The sequence below is a fragment of the Vanessa atalanta genome, chromosome 22 (genome assembly GCF_905147765.1).
Source record: "Vanessa atalanta chromosome 22, ilVanAtal1.2, whole genome shotgun sequence".
Classification (NCBI taxonomy): domain Eukaryota; kingdom Metazoa; phylum Arthropoda; class Insecta; order Lepidoptera; family Nymphalidae; genus Vanessa; species Vanessa atalanta.
Genome location: NC_061892.1, coordinates 1,747,202 through 1,768,015, shown reverse-complemented (window position 1 = coordinate 1,768,015; position 20,814 = coordinate 1,747,202). Strand labels below are relative to the sequence as shown.

Below are 20,814 nucleotides of genomic sequence, written 5' to 3'. Positions count from 1 at the left end.
TTTGTACGAGTACGAGTATCCAAAAAAACTTCAAATTTTGGCAGCTATCATCTAGCTTGTGTTTGTGGTGCGTTCTGATTTCCGAATATACATTTCACTATTAAAAATATTTTTATCTATTTTATGAATTAAAATATTTCTTTTTATTTTAAAGTTATATTACTAAATAAAAACAAAATAGGAGTTATGTAAGTTATAATAAAAGTGTCTGCGCAATCGGTGTATTTTCTTTCACCCGATTCACTCCAACAAATGATTATTTGCAAAACATGACAATTGACAATTATGTATGACGCATACTTCTAAAAGAAGCTTATAGGAATAACATGCAATTTTGTTTTTTCTACGCATAATTAGTGTTACCCCCAATATTAAACAGGTGTACAAGTTCACACTTGCATGCAATTAAAGCAAAATGAGTTTTCTCGGTAAATTATTTGGTGGGAAAAAAGAAGAGAAGGGTCCAACGACTCATGAAGCTATACAAAAGTTACGTGAAACTGAGGAGTTGCTGATTAAGAAACAAGAATTTTTAGAAAGAAAGATTGAAATAGAAATACAAACAGCTAGAAAAAATGGTACCAAGAACAAAAGAGGTGAGTAAATACGTAAAGTATAAAGTAAAGTTTTACTTTGTTGTGTAAGTGTCTGTGTCACATATCGCTACATCCATTGTTGACGTCTTGACCTTGTTACTAAAGCGTTTTTAAATTCAATATGATTCTCATTTAATATAATTTGGAAATTAATATATTCTTATATTGGAGTGACACTTTATCTAATCGTTTTTTATAATAAAGTTCTAATATTATTGATGACTTATCCACAAAGAATGACAGTATCAGTAAAATAAATAAAGTAATGAGAGACAAAAAGAAATAAAAATAATTTATGTAAAATTCATTATATTGATATTTATTGATTTGAAACCTAGGCAGCAGAAATGTTATGATTACATTTTTCTTTCATCAGCGGCAATTGCTGCGTTAAAACGTAAGAAGCGGTACGAGAAGCAATTAACACAGATCGATGGTACTCTCACACAAATAGAAGCCCAGAGAGAGGCACTGGAAGGTGCAAATACCAATGCACAAGTTCTCAACACTATGAAAGAAGCGGCTAATGCCATGAAACTGGCACACAAGGATATGTTAGTAATTAATTATATTATATATACTTACTTAAGAGTTTTTAAACATCAGTTGCCGTAAATATTGCTCGTATATTTTATGTTAAACACAATAACTATAGCAATGTTGTGTGCTTTAATTAATTATTTTTATTTATCTTAAGAATTTTGTATTAACTTGCCGTGCTAAGTTTTTCTACCTACCAATATTATCAGAGAAACAATTAATCATTCTATTTAATAATAGTAGTACAAGTCATAGAAGACTAAAAGGTATCAATATTTAAGCACAGTAATAAACATTTGTAATAATTTCCTAGTAAATAAATGGTTAAATTTCATTTTAAAACTGAGAAAAAAAAAAACATTCCCTTACTTGACATGTCAGCTCTTCTTCTTTCTTACTAAGTACTTTACACAAGAGAATATTTAATTATGCTAATTTAAGCTTTTGAGTAAATTAATCTAATTGCCAGGAAAACTAGTAATAAATTGTTGTAGAATGTTATTAATCGTGATTAAAAACCATGTTACAGAGATGTAGACAAAGTCCACGATATCATGGATGATATTGCAGAACAACATGATATATCTCGGGAGATAACGGATGCTATTAGTAACAATGTCGCTTTCTCCAATGACATTGATGAGGATGAACTTGAACGTGAACTGGAAGAATTAGAACAGGTAAGAAGTCCTTCTAATATTAAAAAGGTGCTGAGATACCTAGTGGTTAGGCCATTTGCCTCGTAATCAATTATTGTAGATTTAATTGAGGCAATAACCACTGAATTTGTATGGGAGAAAAGGTCTTAGCCCAGCCACGGAGCATATACATGCTGTTACTTGCTTATAAATGTGAATGTTTATATTTTTGTTATGTAATCGCACATAAACAGTGTGATTTTATATTAAATTTGGAATAGAGACATGGTACATCCACCTAACACTTGCCCCCCCCCCCCACATGTGGGGAAGGCTACTGTTTACTATAAACTGACAAAAGTTGTTACTTAACTTTTTGGGTAACATCTCATAAATGTTATAATTGTTGGGCAAAGTCTCTATTCTGTTAAGAGTTCCCTATTCTATCAGTAGTGATTATCCTGATTTTAATCCACAGTCTTCTTCATCACGGTTCTTACATTCTCATTAGACTGCTATTTATTTACATGTTTATAACTGTACTTGGTTAAAGTATTAAGCTTTGCAGGTACTAACCAAAAATAGCATTTTGTATGTAAATAGTTCATTTCATGGTCAAGCATTGAAGGGAAGTTTTATGAGGAAACTTGAATGGCTCAGATGAAATTTTATCACGTGTATCAAGTACTTTGGAGAAAGAGGTGGTCTTAGTCTAGCAGTGAAACGTAGCATGCTATAGTATTTATAATTATACTGTTTTGATCAGTCATTTGGACTTCATATATCAAATGTTTACATGTAACACAGATTTCCTATTGTAGCATTGCCTCGTTGCTCCTGAGGCTTGCAGATAATGTCAAAACTATCCTCGGATCAATATAAGGTTATTAAGTTTGTCTAAAAAAAAGAAGGAACCCAGAGTCTGAAAATTGGTAGTGTTTCCAATCTGATGAAAACATATTGCAGCATTTAAACTCTGCGGTCATATTGGATTTACCTTTACTGTCCTACCGGACTATGAGTGTTAGGGAATAGTGGGTGCACTTGTGTTTGCAAATACATCATTATATCTGAAGCATAATTGGCTAGTCTCACATTATCATCAGATTTGAACTCCTTACTAAGACGCTATTGACAATATGCTGATCTAAAAACATCACACTAAAAATAATCCACCCATTCTTGTTGTTAAATATTAAAATATTTTTACAGGAGGAACTGGACAAGGAAATGATTGGTATCAACGTACCTTCGGACAGTCTTCCAGAGGTACCATCTACTGAACCTGTGCCCGAGAAATCTAAACCAAGCAAGTCTGACGGTGAGGACATTTATTACTTATTATATGATGAACATAAATATATTAAACGGCCATATTTCAGACAGAACATCGTAATCATCATCACCCATAATTATCAGTGCAGTATGTTTTTCATCACTACCTTGTTGATTTAGTTTAACTTATAAGGGGCCATTCATTTGTTACGTAAGACTATTTTCGCTTGGACTTTTCGCTTGTTTTTTTACCTCCTCCCTCCCTATTATACGAAAAAATAAGAATAGGCCTACCCCCTCCCCCATGTTTAATATTTATTACGTAAGAATCTAAAGGTAAAAATGAATACACGTTTGGTTTATTTTAATGTACTTGTACATGTTACAAAGAATCAATTTTTTGAAATATTTATTCGTAATTTCAAAGGTACTAATAATCTTTTACGGCCCCCCGTTGCCATGGAAATGGAAATATCGTTTTATACCTATACGCATCCGAGCGAACCTCGACAACCGAATCTTTTCAAAAAATTTTAACTTTGCGCATTTTTTTGATCTCACGTAAGAACTATCGAGACTCCTTCCCACCTCCTTGTAAGAAAATATAAGACATGGTCGCTCCTCCTCCCCCCCAAAATGGTCTTATGTAATAATGGCCTTTAACGCCACAGAATCCAAGCTAAGTGCTGTTTGTGCTCTGGATTGTACTTTGCCATTGGTCCTGCACCTTAACTTTTTTCGGTCATGTCGGATTTCCTGTACCATTGAACTTTTAGAATAGAGGAAAACACAGTGTGTGTAGATTGTACTTGTGTTTGTGGACACACTATAATAGGTTCTGCATCATTGGCTAATTCGTCAGAAATATATTAAAGCCTTGCACATGACACATGGCACAGACACCATTTGGTCATGTAAAAAAAGCAACATTCTTTTTCAATAAGCCTTAGGGTTAATCCTTAAGAAATTATTATTAGTTATAAACATTGTCCAGAGCTAAGTTTTTGCATTCGGTGTAGCTTTAAGCAAGATCCTCTGTGTTGGTACCACCCAGTCATCACATATCTATTGTCAATGATATTTACTAATGTAGTGTTCCGGTTTGAACGGGGAATGCGACCATTGCCTCAGTCCCATTGTGTAACTGACATAACATCTTAGTCTATGGTGCATTGACTATTTAATGGTTAATATTTCTTAAAGTATCAATGGCCGGTGAAGGCTTACCATCAAATGACCTATTTATCTATTATAATCTACTTATATATTATATATAAATATATATTAGAATTTAATATTTTAATCTGTTCATGTTTTTGTTTTGAAGGACGAAACTCGTAAGTTGATTTGTTGTATTGTATTACTTTATAATATATTGTAATCGGTTTTTTTTTCAGAGGATGACAAAGATTTTGCACTTCTCAAATCCTGGGCCACATAGGTTTCGACTTTATGTATTTTTTAAGCTGTCATCCGTGATATAATCTGCGTTGAATCGAAATATATTATCTGTACAATTACAATATCATTGTTTTTTTTTTTATATAACAATTTGATCGGAAGAGATTCTGGAAATTATTTTACAAGAAATGTCGACGCAAATATCTGTTTCGAAATAAAGATCTGTAATATTAAATAATATTATGCCGCGTGGCGTACAACTCTTGTTTAATTTTACGTCTATGTTTTGCTAAAATATAACGAAATTGGGTCTTTGGAAAGACAACCAAATATATATGTATTTAATATTATCTGTAATAGAACAGAAATGTCGATATAAGCTTTGTAATATATATTATTGATGCAGATTTTAGTGTTTCTTGTTTATATTTTACTTCTAATATTTCATTACATATATTCATAGCAACTAGGAATCGGCCGATTTGTATTCGACAACGCTTTTCCCGTAATATGCCTTAATCAAAGTCATGATTTTAAAAATCTTCTAAAATGACAAAAAATAATTTAAAAATTAAAAAAAAAAATGCAATAATCCATTTATATTTAGTACAGGCGTTTTTGAAGATTTATAAAATATTTGACCATTTAGTATAAATATTGATAGTTGGATTAAAGTTCGTTCCACGAAACGAGCTCCCATAGGATATTGCCTTCGTGCGCTCATTGGTCAATCCGCGTGACCTTCATTAGCCAAATCATTACTTAAGATCGTCTCACGCCAGATTCTTATTTCAAACCTAGCCGCGCGCATCGGCCAATGAGTAGCGAGTATTTTGTGCTCTAGGAACTCTTTCGTGGAATGGTCTTGTACATGAAATTGCTTGAATTGAAATTGGAATTTCATCAACAATGCCGGAGGAGTTCGTCTAGATTAACACGTGTATAATTGCTAAGTGATTTTATTGTAGTATTGTAACATTATTGTACTGTAACTATACAACATTCTTAGAAACGACGCTAGACTAATATTTGCATTAATATATGCGTACATCATATATTCGTGATGTAATTGGATAAAGTAATGAACAATTATAAAAAAAAAAAACTTGAACTATTAAAATTTGAATAAAATACTGTATAGTCGGAGAGTTTTAAGTATTTTATTTATTTGAAAATTTTATTTTTATTTTTTGGATGAATAATTTATGCCTTATGTAACGACGATTTAAAAACTTATAGCCTATTCTAATAACGGGAGACAAATAAACAACTTTAATAATATAATAAATTTATAAAAATAAATTAAATCAACAATTGTTTGTAGAGCATAATAAAAAAAAATCGATTAGAACAATTAGTACCTTTAGTCATTTCATTGGAATAGACTGCGTAACACAATAAGAGGGTGTCCATATAATGAGAAAGATAAGCAAACCAAAAAGCTAAGTATCATATTCGTGTGAAATTTTGGATAGCCGGATTATTGTGTTACCTAAACCGGCTAGAAATCACTTTTCGACTTACCAGATCTAATTGGTTGTAAGCTTGTTCGTTGAAGACTAAACGAGTCTTAAATTATTACCAATTTCATGTATAGCATAGTATGTAATATTGAAACAAAATGGATGATAGTTTTAAGAGGTTTTTTGTACAATTGTCCATTGAAGCGTGACTTATTTGAAAGTATATATAAATATTTTTTTTGTTATTGTATTAGTGTACTGCACCGAATTATAATAAACTGTTTTGTAGTCCTATTTGTTATTTTTATATGGGCTAGAAAAGGGGGCATCCCCTAGTCTAGTACCTACCTAAATGCTTCTTGTATTTATAATGTTCCAGGGTTGACAATTGTTTTGATTTTATATATAAACCAATGTTTGGTAAATGACTAGCAAGCTTCTTAGTTTGAAATAATTCAAAATGGTTTACAAAATAAATTATTATACATAAAAAAAAACTTAACTTAAATTCGAATACAGCTAGTCCACCCTAGAAGAAATGCAACTCATAACAATGTATACACTGCTTAGTGCTTCATAATTTCACGGAATTTCGATGCTTAGTGTAGAAGTTACGCTTTAGTGGGTAATAAAATGTTACAAGTTTACGAGTTACATTGATTTGTGCATATTTTTCACTAATATATTTTATTTAAATAAACGTTTCAGCTGTTCAGAGCCTTATAAGTTTTTCTTGGTTTTATTATTTGTGATTTGAAAAACTTTTTGGCTGTCAATGGCTTTGTTTTTATTTATCAGTACCTGTTTTATTTGATTAAGACTAAATTAATCAATCATTGAAATAATACTTGGCACGGTTCAGGACTGATTCAAGAATAATTGTGACATGCAATAATTGTGCATCTTGTATATAGGTTTATTTTTAAAGGGCAACTATGCGCGTTTCTTTCCTTTTCTTCTCGCTAGAGGCTGCTTCCCGAAACTGGTAGTGTTTCAATATTGACAAATCAAAAACGCTTTATTGTAAAGTTTACTCGAATAAAATACATATGAATTTATAAAAGTACATGCAATGCCACGACTGTCCATCAACGTCAAGTCATATAATTTTATTTCATTCAATGTTAAATTATATTGTTTTTATACCAAAAAAATGAAACACATCTATAAATGAACCGCCGGAAGCATTGTGTCGGTGTTTTTTTTATTTATTTTTTTATTAATGTTGGACGATGACGTCGATTACTCTAGTGGCAAAATATGAGGCAAATCAGTCAGATCCCGAGGTTCTAGGTTCAAACCCCAGGGTCTGTTAGGAATATATTAGTAAAAACTAGTAATTTCGTCTATGCCTAAATCCCACGGTCTGAATTGACAGTACGACAGAAGGTTAAGTTAGAGTCGGGTCTATGCCGCTGAACTATATAGTAACAATCAGTATACAGTGTGAATGGTAACTTAACGAGATCAAGAACTCATAGTGATAAATATACAAGGGCGATATGAAGCCATTGGGTTTTTTTATCGAAAAGATCTCGTTACCAGGCCGGAGTCTGATGTGTATACATTTCTGTGTCTTGGAAAGTACGTAAAGCCCTTGGTCCTGCGCCAAAATTCTTGCCGACCGTAACGGATTATGAAAGTGCTCCTGTTTTTTGATCGCACTCATGTGAATTATAATATGTTCTGCGTAGTCGGCTGGTCTCCCTTGAGGTTGACCGCCGTGACCTAAATAAACCGTGAGCGATAGTTTAATACCCAAAGTGTGTTATCATCATTAAAAAGTCATTAGTTTTATAATATCCTCTAACAATTAAGCGCTTTTTAACATTTAGTATTTTCGAATTTGGAATAGTATAAAAAAGTATGTAAAAACATTCAATATTTTCCAGCGTATCGATACAAATCAAAACGAATTCAACTTATGTTAATCTATACTAATAAATAGTAGCGAAAGTAACTCTTTACATCCTCACGCATAAACCGCTCAATAGATTTTAATGAAATTTTGGAATGGAGGTAGTTTGAATCCTGAGGATATAGGCTATTTTAAGTCTCCAAAACTTAGCTTAGCTAGCTGCGCATTCAAGCCGAATTGTCCTAATAGTTAGAACACGTGCTCGTAATCGAATGTCGCGGATTCAAATTACAATGTAAGCTTGTAAGGATCCGATCCCGGGTTCCTGAGTTCAAACCCCGGCGGGTCAATTAAAATTCATCGAGTTTTTCAAGAAAAGCCTGAAGGCTGGAAGTTGGTAGTGGTTCAACTCCTGTACCGTGAAAACGCGTTAAGTCACTGGTGCTGCGCCTGAACTTTCCGAAAAAATAGAGTGCACCTGTGTTAGCGCACACACATTTATTTATAATATATCCCGCGCTTTCGGTTACTCCAATCAGGAATTACATGTATTCTTATCTATTAAACGTAACAAATGATATTCTTTTAGGTACAAGCCAATGTGTTTTGAAACAACCCGGATTCTGGAAGTTGGAAGTGCCACTTCCATGCTTCGGAAAGGACGTAAAACCGTTGGTTCTGTGCTACGGCACAGCAAAGCCAACACACTACACCCAACCACACCAAGCCACAGTGCTCAGTAGAAATTTGTTAAGACTAATTTCTACTGAACACTGTGGCTTGGTGCCAAAGAGACCAATATCGTATAAACAATGATCAGATTTTATTTGTTTTATATAATATTTGAAGTCAGTAATGTTAACCTTAAGCCGTTTTAGCACAAATACATTTTTTTAAACGATTTGACAAATGGCCGAATGTGTTCTACCCAAAAATATACATAGTTTCTTTAGCACTAGGTGATAGAACTATTAAAAATTACGATAAATATTTTTATTATGACAAATTATGTTTATCCTTAACAAAGTAATCAAGATTAGCAAATATACCGACCACTAGTTCTTGATATTATTAATTTAGCGAACACTATCTACTAATCGATTTCAACACAAGTGTATCCGCGTGTTGTTTTATTGTATAATTATTATATAATTACGCAGATTGATGTACACTCAATCCACTAACAAAATGGATTTATGTTCAAAGGATAATGACGGCTATGTAAAGAAACCTAAGGCGTATTTTTGTCTGTATAGATAAGTATAGGATATCTGCCAAAGGTATACAAGTACAAAATAATTTTCATGTTTATAATGATTGGGATGCGCGGAAGAGCTCTAACCTCGCGAGTTGAATTTCGATATAGCGGCGACTTTCCCTTGCGGGCTTATTCTGAACGATCACTATCTTGATACGCGATGTATCTATAGTTTTTCTTTAAGTAATTTTGCAACTTTTACAGTTGGTTTTAAAATCTAGAACTTTTCTATAGAATATATAAACGTTATTCCCTAAAACGTTTGTCGAGATAGGTACTGTCATATCCTTAACTACTATATATTTGAATCAGTTTCGACAAAAATAATCCCTTAAAAACCATTTTTAGAATACAATTAGCGCTAAGCAAATATCAGTTGTGTTTTTTTTTTAAATTGGTAAGTGGGAGAGTAAGTAGTCCACCTGATGGTAAGTGGTCACTATCGGCCATATACATTGGCACCGCCTTAATGTAATATAATAATTGAAAAATAGTTTTTAGCGTCAAAAATAATATAAATGTATATTTATAACACCTCTTAATATATTGTGTTGCAATGGACATTACAAAAAATCTTATTTAAGCTACCTATGAGCTCTTAAAAGTAATTTTGAATTGTCATGTTACGGAATTATATTGAGTGTTTAGGTAGCACTTTCGAAACGTATATAATATAAAAGGATCTCATCAGAATAACACCTCGAGGTAATTATTAACATAAAGTAACCCTACTTTATATTTGCAGCCTATGATTTGGACAGCCCAGTCAACATTTTATCGTATTGAGTATCGTACACAATGAAGACTTATCTTTTTGTAAGTACATACATTATTTAACAGGATTATAATTGAAAAACAATTCCTTGAAATCTTGTGTTCGTAAAACCGTTTTTTTAATACTTGAAAGTTATCAAGAAACGTAATAATAATAAGTTAGATAGAAATCTGTGGAAAAACAAATAATAATAAAGTTTGTTAAATATATCGAAGTCGTTTCTAGTGAGGTTTTAACTCTATTTTGATTCTAATATTTATGTGACGAAATAAAATAATTTAAACTAAAATATATTTGAGTGTTTCAGTTTTCAATAATATTCAAAATTGTAAAGGATTTCCGTAGTGAAACATCGTTTTCCATCTATATTAATACTTCGATTACGAATATTTAAGTGATTAAATATTGTTAATCATTTAAATATTAATAAAAAAAAAAAAATTAATCATTATTATATAATCCTAAAGTTAAACTACCTCAAATATTTTTTTTCTCACTTGCTGGAAATTAATATATTTATTATACTTGAATTGTACACAAAAGGTAAAGGTTTTAAAATATTGTAAAATTAATTAATTTTAATAACTACATCTAACAGAAACTTGTACAAAGTGAAAGTTTGAGAATTTATTGAAAGGTTTTATATAAAAAATGAAATAAAAAACTGGCTGAAACGGTACAAAAAAAACACACACACACAAATGTAAAATCTTCTGCTTTTTTTAAGTAAGTTAAAAAAAGAATCAATACGAAAGGTTTTCATTGCAACCAATTCCCTAAACTCCCAATGGATTTTGACCATTCTCTTTCTTTATCTAATACTCTGTATTGTGCTGTATCTGTAACATTATATAATGTATGTACTAATTTAACATATTATGAATAATTATAATTTATTAACAAACTTAAAGAATATGCAAAGAAAATAACAATAAAAAAACTAAACTAAATGCAATAAAACTATAAAGAAACGAATTCATTAATATAATAAATAAATATCACAATTAAACTGTTATTATTATTAGTGGCGATATTGTTATATAAAATTTGATTTTATCAAAACACGTATTAAGTACCAATCCATCCAACGTCTTTCCAGATCACACTTCTCATCGCCGTACAGTTGGCAACAGCGACGTTGACATTAGACAAAATAACGGAAAAAGTACACGCTGGATTAAAAGTACTAAAAGAGAAGGCTGTCACTAAACTACACAAGTTAAAACAGGAGATCGATTTGAAGAAACTCCACCAGTTGGACGTGTTACATCTACTACCGTACGCTCATAAGCATTACGTCCACGAACACTATTCAAAGAAAACTCCACTGGTCGTGGATCCTCACCAAATAGAGAGACTAAAACATTATTTCGAACCGCACCACAAGCCCGCGCCTTTGCATCATGCGTATCATCATTTTGAGCATTTTGAACACATATAAATGTATGAGTAACTCAATTTAGTAATTAAGTATAACTCATAATTAAATTTTATCCAAAATATATTTTCAAAAAATTGAGATTAATAGTTTAATCGGTTTTAATGTGATTTTAATTTATAATTAATATCGCTATAATTTGTTTCGTTGTTTAAATAATGTTTACGGTTAATCACGAGCAAAAGGACAAGCTAAGACAATCAAATTAAAACAAAATTATCTTAGCACCGTAGGTATTATTTATAAATTACGAAAAAAAGCAATTTAAAAAGTGTTGCCTCATATAAATTATTTAAGAATTGATATTTTAATCAATTTGAATTTAGAGTTATAGAACGCCAAACATTTAATATAATTGATGTAACATTTTTGGGCGATAAAAACCATTTGAATAATCAGCCTGACTTTCCGTTTGTGATCCTTTGTATTGTGTCGCTAAATGTTGTTAAGTAATCAGAATATAATTCATTAGTACAAAATAAATGTTATATTTTTATTGTGTGTGTAAATAAAAGTCTTTTATAAAACTGTGTATACGTTTATTTTATATATTTATATTAAGGACTAGATATTATAACACCAAGTATGTTATCCACCTAATTGACATAACATACACATTTAATAATCATAAGAATTTAAAACGAGTAAATTTGTATAAAAAAATCAAACATAAAAAATATCTGAATTGTTACAAAAGCTGACTTTATTTAGCTTACATTCAACGTTAAAAGGATTAATTTAAACATAAAAAAAAATTATATCAATTAACTAATTCGAGTTTTACTGACCAATGTTTAAGTCACTCAACAATTTATCAAAAACGTCTTCTGTCTCGATTTTATTTTTAATAAATTCATCGAGGCCGTTTTGAAAATCGCCAAAATCATCCGCCTTAGTATCCGCCAACCCTAATTCTGTCAATAGCGTTAAGTTGTCATTGTCATTTTTGACGTTGCTGTCAATGTCTAAGCTACCTGTCAAATCAGGAAGCAGTTGATCGGAAGAGTCAGTGGTGTCTTTGTCCTGATTCTGTCGACGATTCGCCGCTTTATTGTCTTTCGATTCATCGTCAGATACGTCGTGATATTCTTGTATTTCTTTACCGAACTCTATTTCTTCGTCGTCATCTTGACTGTCCTATGATAAAAAGATGAACCTTTAATAAGGAATTTTGCAAACTACATACGAAATCTATCTTAGCTCTATACTTATACTCTATCAAACATAGATAATTTTTATATCTAGATATTGGTTTCGTACTACAAAAGAATTAAAACAAACCAGCCAATTTTATTATCTTAATGTGCGTGACAGCTCTCTTTGGCACTCGCCAAGCGTCATTCTACTTGACTAGTGTGCGTGTACTTAGTGGCCTACTGTTGGTCACTATTTTTTGCTTTTCACATTATATCTAAACATATAAATAATTAAAGCTATCAAAATGCATGCATGTTTACAAAGTAAATATAATTCTCAAAATAATTATAAGTTGTAAAAGTGTATAGTTTGATAAAATAGATACAATTCTTCATTCATTGATATTATCTCTCTTATTTGTGGTTCCTTATTATATTCGTCTCTATGTCTTATCAATTTACATTCTTCTTACACCTATTAAGAATACTATAGTCACGATCCTTTAATCTACACATAAAAGTTTGTATACATACTTGTATAATCTGTGCTGTAGATTTGTACTGGAAGGCGTTCTGTGAGAGATCAACTTCAACAGGGAACAAGGTAGAGTTCTCCTTCAAATGTTCAACTGTTTCACTGAAATATAATAAAATGTAATCATTTATTATTACTTTTTTTCTTCCTCCGAGTCTAGAAATTGGAAGTCTGTACGTATGCATTCTTGCGTCTCGGAGAAGCAAGAAAAGCATATATATAAAAAATCACCAACATTTGTACAAATTCTTGTCTTAAAAGTTTAATCCTACTCTACAAAATACTTAACATGTTTGTATTTGTTAATTAATATTAATTAAGTGTAATGTAAATAATAAACGAGGCTTAGTGATAGGACCAGAAATGAGGAAATCAGATGAAAGACTAAAGTTACGGATATCATATCTCGCATAGAGCATCAAAAATGGAGCTGGACAGGACACGTGTTGCGCAAGTTAAACAAGTGGAGCCAACAGGTGACTCTTTGGTATCCTAGAGAGAACACCAGAAAACCAGGGCGTCCAAAGAGTAGATGGAGTGACGATATCCGCCTAACCCTGGGACCATTTTGGACTAGAGTCGCGGAGGATCGAACTCAATGGAGAGAGCTGGAGGAGGCCTATGCCAAGAGGCACGGCGAACTGCGTGACATATTATAAATAAATAAATAAATAAATATTGTATTGTTTGGTATTTGTACTGTGGTTCGGAATAAAAGGGCTTTAATAAAAATAAAAAATAAAAATGTGTAATGGTTCTAGAATGTTCTAATTTCTATAATGTGTTAAAAAAGTGGTACAATTAAATTCAAATTAATTCCTTGAGGTCCCTTCCTTGTCCATGGTACCACCCCCGTGGTTCAACTACCACTGTTATCGTACATGTCCAAAACCATGCCTGTATCACCGGAAGTTAAATATAAACTTAAGTATGATAGAATGCGTAAGATATGGTCCATTGTTAACCTGAGATTCAGGCTCCTGAGCTTGAATCTTCTAAAATCTACACTTTTTTTATCTTAACAGTGCATGCAGTCTACTTAGACGTGAAGTCTTCTTTTAGTCTACTTAAGAATTATCGCAACAATTAAATTGATAACTATAACTAACTTGAGATAAACTGCCAATCCCTGAATGAATCTCCTCAACTGATAGGCTACGTCCTGCGTCTTTTTGTTGTCTAAAAGTTCCAGCTTAACTAGAACATCAGATCTCAATCTGGCAAACCTGGTCCTGGCTTCTTGACGGCAACGGAGGATTAATCTGGAATGAAAATAATGATTGAACATATGACGCAACAATAGAACGGAGCCAGTGAATGAATGGAACATTACCTATATTCGTAATTACCGGTTTCGACTCTATACAATGGTTCCTGTAGAGCGTTGTATCCGTATTCCTCGTCGTCCATTTCCTTGACTTTCAAGCAATATGATAGATATTCGAATTTCGTGTCTGCGTATTTGCGTATCGTTAACTTTGTATCGGGGATAGCTTTGTGCAAATATGTACCCATATCTGCTAGGATCTAGAAACATAAAAATTGGGCGTTCGTTCGGGTCTGTTTTAAATTGTACGAAATATAATACTATTGGAATGATTCGCCAAAAGACAAATATCGAAAATTGCGACTGAATACATACATATACGGCATGTATATTTGACGCTGTTTAGCGATATCAACATTTTTGATTCATCACATGAGGTTTTATACTGTTGCTTCTTCGCTATTTGTAATAAAAAAAATAATGAACAATTATCATTTAATTCATAATTTATTTTAATATAACATGTTTTTAAATATTGTTGGTAAATATTCGCAGCATCATTAATTATGAAAACAACCAAAACTATGGCGAATATGTGTCATACAAAAGCCGATTGTTTTTAAAAAAAATGATGATATTATAGCTAGCTATCATGATTACAAAAGAAAAGTCATGGATTATAAAAAAACGTAACAAAGATCAGTTGGTCAATTTTCCAGATATTTTAATACTACGTGAAACTGTTGTTAAACAAAATCTAATTCGAAACAAATATTAGAAGCGACTCACTGGTTTCAAAGTCTTCAACATTTTGATTCCATCTCTCTCGAGTAATCTGTGGTAGGAACCAAATTTGGTAAAGGCTTCTGATGCTCTAGCTTGAGGTTCCCTTACACCAATAGAGGCGAAGATATCGCCCAATGATTTGTAAGTTTGAAGAACATCAAAATATGATTTTAGCATTCTGGAAGATTTATAGAAAATAAATGTTAAATCAACAATAAAATTATTTTTTTCCTTATACAAGCGCATACTTACTAAATTTGAATACTAGCTCAAAATAAAAAATACACGGATACAATAAAAGCATTTGTTATAAAATAAGAAGAATGATAAAAAAGCAAATGAAGAAATGATATTATGGATGAGCCCTCAATCATGATTTGTAAACTAATTTAAAACTTTATATAACTATATTTATAAAAAACAACATTATTTTTTTAACAAGGTTCCAAAATTTCCTGTATAAGGTTACGTTCCTCAATAATTCGTTCCAAATTCGAATTACCTTTTGGCATGTTCCACTAATCTCTTATACGTAGTTTCTGTATCTCTCATTTCATTCAGCTTCGCTACCAACGTGTCATTACAGAGTATAGCTCTAGACAGACCTAACGCATCCGCTGTTCCCGTTGACATATTCTCGACAAGTCTATGCTTCATCTTCTTCATTATTATATCTAGGGATTTACCTTGTTTTGGATCTGCGTGGAGTTTATTATAGTTTATTGTCACGGTGTCCTGGAGGATGAGATGTTTGGTATCAGATTCATGATAAATTATTATAACATATTATACTTCCAAAAAATAAAGGTAGGCCAGTGTAATAAGATGCAAAAAGAAGATATAATCTTAAAATTTCGTAAAGTACCAATGTTGTGAGAAAAAACATATTAGGTGTCACATATATCATATTCATTTCATTTAACATTTTACGATTGTTGACACACGAATTTGTATTTTTATTTACCTTAGATTCTTACTAAATGAGAAGGGATGAGATCACCTATTTAATATTGATTTGTAATTCTACCTTAGCCGCTTGTATCATTTTGGCCACTTCGACTTTAGTCTTCCCCTTGACGCTCTGACCGTTCACGCCGACAAGTTCATCCCCACTCTGAAGCGTACCATCCTTAGCTGCAGGTGTGTTATCAAATATCTGAAAAACTCAATATATCATTCATCTATCGCTAATTATACCCATTTTAAAATACGACGCAAAATAAAAGATCACAATTAAGTTTGACGAAAATTTAAACTTACGACGCAAAACAAGAGATCAGATTTTTTTTATGTAATAGGCGGACCGGCAAATGGGCCACCTGATGTTAAGTGGTCACCACAGCCCATAGAGATTGGCGCTGTTAGAAATATTAACCATCCTTTACTTCGCCAATGCGCCACCGAACTTGGGAACTAAGATGTTATGTCCCTTGTGCCTGTAGTTACACTGGCTCACACACTCTCCAAACCGGAACACAACAATACCAAGTATTGCTGCTTTGCGGCAGAATATATGATAAGTGGGTGGTACCTACCCAGACGGGTTTGCACAAAGCTCTACCACCAAGCAAAAGCAGAAGGCTTTGTCTATCTATATAGTGAAAAGAGAGAGTGCTTGTGTTTGCGTAAATCACACTATCAACCGTAATAAGTCATTCTTGATCGCCGAAAACGAAATCGGTCACAAGGACGTTATGTCTATGTCGACTCCAAATTGATCACCGATATTTACCTGTACTATATATAAGCAAGGGCATAAAGGCGCTCCACCCCCTATACTGATACCAATGAGATTTTTCTCGTCTTTATTTAAAACCACACTTCCGGACGTCACAGTCATTCCCCTGAAACGTTACGAATCGTTTGTTTTAATGTTAAAAAGTTAATGAAAATTAGATTAATATTGTACAGAAATTAATAATATTACATTATTTAAACTTGCCTCTTCACTTGATACCAATATATAATTTTATTATATTCTTTAAATATACATACGTTTATAGAAATGATTTATATTAAGACACCTTTGATAATTTACAAAAGCTAATGTTTTCGTAGTGGTCGTAATTCAACCATAAATAATATTTAAATTTTAGAACTTCCAAGAATTTATATTACGAACATTTTTTATTCTAAGTAAGCGTTAATAGCTACTCAATAAGGTAATAAGGATTACTGAACTGTTTGGTCTTTCCCTCTTAGTACATATATATATATATTGTTTTGAATATGCTTACTCGTTTTCCTAGAATTAATACATCCAACAAAATCTACAGAACAATAGCGATTTTACAATACTAGAGGTAAATCAAACTAACAGATTAGAGAATATGTGGCGCTAGCATTAGACAATACAATACCAAAAATATTTGCAATTGCAATCGGACATCTGTCCTGAGACATATAGTGTTGAGAGGATGAAAGGGGGGAGGAGCATTGTCGATTAGAATAAAAAAAAAAAGCTTATTAAATTTTTATTTGTATAAACACAATTATATATTATATTATATTTCACAAGCTATGTAAAACACGAAGCTGCTACAAACTACAGTCGAATTTAAAGGTTACGACTTAGATTTATTCGATCAACTCCTAAATTGGAAACCATTCGAACCCGTCCATTTCTTACTTCGCTATATTTAAATTATTTTACATGACAATAATAATGAATAATCGATTTAAATAATCGATAATAATCGATAATTAATTATACGTTAAACCTCTTTGCTATCAACTTTTTTTTAACGAACGACCATAAAGAATGATACCTTTTTTAAAATAGTTTACGGGATCATTAGTTAAGGAATGCGTTCCTTTTTCTTTCAAATGTAAAATCAATGAAAACAGAAGTAAAGAAATCAGTTTTTTAAACCGCAAAATAACTTTTATAATTAAGGACGACAAAAAAGAAGGCCGAATGGTTTCCTTGCTAATATTCATAATGATGTCGGAACTAATGATGGTTAACCTCCGTCTGTTTGTATCTGTATCTGTTGTACCTTACCGAAGATGGAGCGGGTCGGGAGCGTTGAAATAAAATCACACTGAAATTCTATTATACAAAGTAGCTCTATATTATTAAAACTCAAATGATTAGCTTAACTCGTAGCTGGATATCACACGTAGAATCTTCTAGAACTTACATGAGGTTTTGATGTTGTATCATGAATCTCTCTTGACGCAAATCGTTGAAAATGCAATCAGGACTATCTTGAGTATGTGTTTGTCTAAAAATGAATAAGAGATTAAAATTTTTCATTAATATAGCTAAAACTCGATCCATTGACGTTACAACATACTTGCACTTGTTAAATGAGATATTTGCGGTCTCGTCTGTGTAGACTGTTGTTAAAAATGGTACTCATTTCCTGTATATCAGGTTTTTATTATAATAAGTTTTATTATTAAATCTCCGGCTTTCGTCACAGTAGATATGTATACTAAATATTGTGCCAATTTTAAAATCTAATCGCAAACTTTTAAACAGGAATATTTCAGCGTGAGTTCTAGCGTGATGGTCTCACACAGACAATTTATACTTTTATTTACTTTTGCTGAACTGTCAAAATATCTAACTGATCTTAACTTCTATTTAAGACTTATCAGAAAGTAAATTGGCGATTAAAGGTCGGGTTTTAAATACGATTGTGATTTCATCCAATAAAATAAATGAAGTCAAACTTGAAAGCTTGGCAACCGAAGGTCTTTAGTACTAAGTTCCAGAGGAAGTCTGATATAAAGGGTTACAAATTATTTATTAAATAAATAAAAACGTCACTTACTCGTCAGAATTTCCATCGGCTCCTGTTGTTTTCGTTTCTTCCATTGTCAATAATAGACTACACGAATTAACAAGAAAAACATTTAAAAATAAATCATTACATATTATAAATTCATTAGTAACGTTTTAAAACTTACCTGTCGTCAACCGATAACGAAAGAGTCGTTTTAAAGTTTCCATGTTTAGTTTTACTGAACAGAAATAAAAATATAAATCAACAATATATATATATATATATATATATATAATAAATCAACATGTTATCTACATCTAATTAGATCACCATCGTCTTGTATTTCCATGTTTTGTTTTTATACGTGATTATACACTACGTTTTGCTCAGCTCCGTCTTAAACATAAAAAGCGCCCGGGTACTAGCGGACGCTAGCGATCTCCCCTCGATTTAAACAAGGAACAACTAGGGCGCCTCACCTATGGTCCAAGACTTGACCATCACCGGCGAGGCGCCCTAACGCGCGGTTACCGGGTTTTTCGCGCACTGGGTTAAGACGGGCGTAGTTTTGCTACGTTTTAACGATATCCTGGGGGCCTGATGATCTGTATCACAGGTTCGCACTTGAGTGTAAGCTGTTTCTTGGTTTGAGTTGTTAAATTTATATCGATACAAGAAATAAATAAAGATTTATTATTAAGAATATTAAGTTTTATTGGATTTTATTTTAACGAAACTGTCGTCTATAAGTAAAGAAATACTTATCTATTTTTCTATTTAAGGTTACGGCTAGTTTCTACTTTAAAACTAAGTACATCAAAACAAATAAATAAATTAATATTTATGTATTTTTAAATAGTCCACAAGAGCTAACTTCAGTGTAATGCACGTTTCTCATAATCTAATTTCAATCATTACATTAATGTAACCAAGTATGTAAATTACGAATACATATTGAACAAAAATATTGGGAATAATTACATTCTGTCCTCAAACATATTGTTGGTGTAGTATTTAAGATCCTTTAAATATTGTATCCGACGACAAACGCTCCTGCACCACAAAATACACAACAAAACTAAACAATTGTAACATACGGGAAACACTGATAAGGTTTTGCGATAACAATTATGTTTTAAAGTAATTTTAAACTCTGACATACATTTTGTCCTCTTCGAAGAAGAAATCGTCGTCGTACTCCTGCATCATTTTCCTAATTTAAAACTAATATTCTTCTATAAACACAAAACAGACTTGGTTGTTGAAATTATTGATTTTTTCGTATTTACGCGACTGGCTGTCGGTAAAACAGGTCCGATCTGTCAGAAGGAAAGATGTCCTGTTTCCCCCTTCTGATTGGTCGTTGCCGGCTCATACATTTGTCTGACAATGCATTTTAAATAGTTTAGATGTGGTTTTGAAACAGATTTTTAATTTATACGAATTTTGTAATGCAACGCGGTTACTTCAAATGACGTGTAAATAAAAATACACAGATATAAAGGCATTCAACATCACACTATGAAATAAATTAATTTAAAAAGTAAACTATAAAGAACACGTTCTTTATATTATTTATAGCTGATTTTGATTTTATCATAGTGTGTTGACCTCAGATTATAAAAAAAAAAAACAAAAAGCAGATTTAGCGCACGGATCATTATATCGAAGGAATAAAAGCAAATTCAAAATTAAAAGCCAACGCAAATTCCTAATAGTGTATGGTAATTAACAATTTGTTAATGCGTCAATAATTAATAACTAAAGTGACAGCAAATTTATCGTATCAACAAAAAGGCGCGTCATTTCGGTCTACCGGGAATTTGCCTCCACTTTTGACTTTGTATTCGCTATTGTTGCTTCAATATAATGTCATGTCACGTGCTCCCCTACTGTATTCTATTCCGAGGGGTGTTGATAATCTGTACCGAGGATGTTATGGATATGTATTTTCCAATCTCTGTATTTTACCGGTTTCAAATACGGTTACGAATACAAAATTATTTCTGACTATCCGACTGTTTCGGATAATTTCAGGATATAAGATAATTTAGAAAATGTAAAAGGAAAAATTACAATATATTGATTTGACTTCATTAATACGCTATTAGGTT

General features: G+C 31.9%; 2 protein-coding genes across 2 annotated transcripts; one reads left to right on the top strand and one right to left on the bottom strand.

Annotated features, from left to right (window-relative positions):
* Positions 1-161: 161 nt before the first annotated feature.
* On the top strand, positions 162-4,574 carry LOC125072698 (charged multivesicular body protein 4c). Its single transcript, XM_047683368.1, has 5 exons — positions 162-596; positions 973-1,150; positions 1,666-1,816; positions 2,987-3,095; positions 4,447-4,574. The coding sequence occupies exons 1-5, from the start codon at positions 416-418 to the stop codon at positions 4,488-4,490; spliced, it is 663 nt and encodes a 220-aa protein (XP_047539324.1). The 5' UTR covers positions 162-415; the 3' UTR covers positions 4,491-4,574.
* Positions 4,575-12,022: 7,448 nt separating this feature from the next.
* LOC125072674 (PRKCA-binding protein) lies at positions 12,023-19,975 on the bottom strand. Its single transcript, XM_047683333.1, has 12 exons — positions 19,863-19,975; positions 18,885-18,938; positions 18,749-18,805; positions 18,110-18,193; positions 16,699-16,810; positions 15,994-16,122; positions 15,469-15,701; positions 14,970-15,144; positions 14,247-14,440; positions 14,023-14,175; positions 12,913-13,015; positions 12,023-12,379 (listed from the first exon to the last, which is right to left on the bottom strand). Exons 1-12 carry the CDS (start codon positions 19,907-19,909, stop codon positions 12,023-12,025), a joined length of 1,698 nt encoding a protein of 565 aa, XP_047539289.1. The 5' UTR covers positions 19,910-19,975.
* Positions 19,976-20,814: the final 839 nt, after the last annotated feature.

What these genes read in the sequence shown, in the direction of transcription:
- LOC125072698 (XM_047683368.1), top strand. Translation starts at nt 416, where the DNA reads ATGAGTTTTCTCGGTAAATTATTTGGTGGGAAAAAAGAAGAGAAGGGT. An exon ending in TGGTACCAAGAACAAAAGAG is followed by an intron (nt 597 to 972) that starts GTGAGTAAATAC and finishes TTCTTTCATCAG; the next exon opens with CGGCAATTGCTGCGTTAAAA. An exon ending in AACTGGAAGAATTAGAACAG is followed by an intron (nt 1,817 to 2,986) that starts GTAAGAAGTCCT and finishes ATATTTTTACAG; the next exon opens with GAGGAACTGGACAAGGAAAT.
- LOC125072674 (XM_047683333.1), bottom strand. Translation starts at nt 19,909, where the DNA reads ATGATGCAGGAGTACGACGACGATTTCTTCTTCGAAGAGGACAAAAT. An exon ending in CTTGCTTATATATAGTACAG is followed by an intron (nt 16,123 to 16,698) that starts GTAAATATCGGT and finishes TGAGTTTTTCAG; the next exon opens with ATATTTGATAACACACCTGC. An exon ending in TGTTGAAGACTTTGAAACCA is followed by an intron (nt 14,441 to 14,969) that starts GTGAGTCGCTTC and finishes TTATGTTTCTAG; the next exon opens with ATCCTAGCAGATATGGGTAC.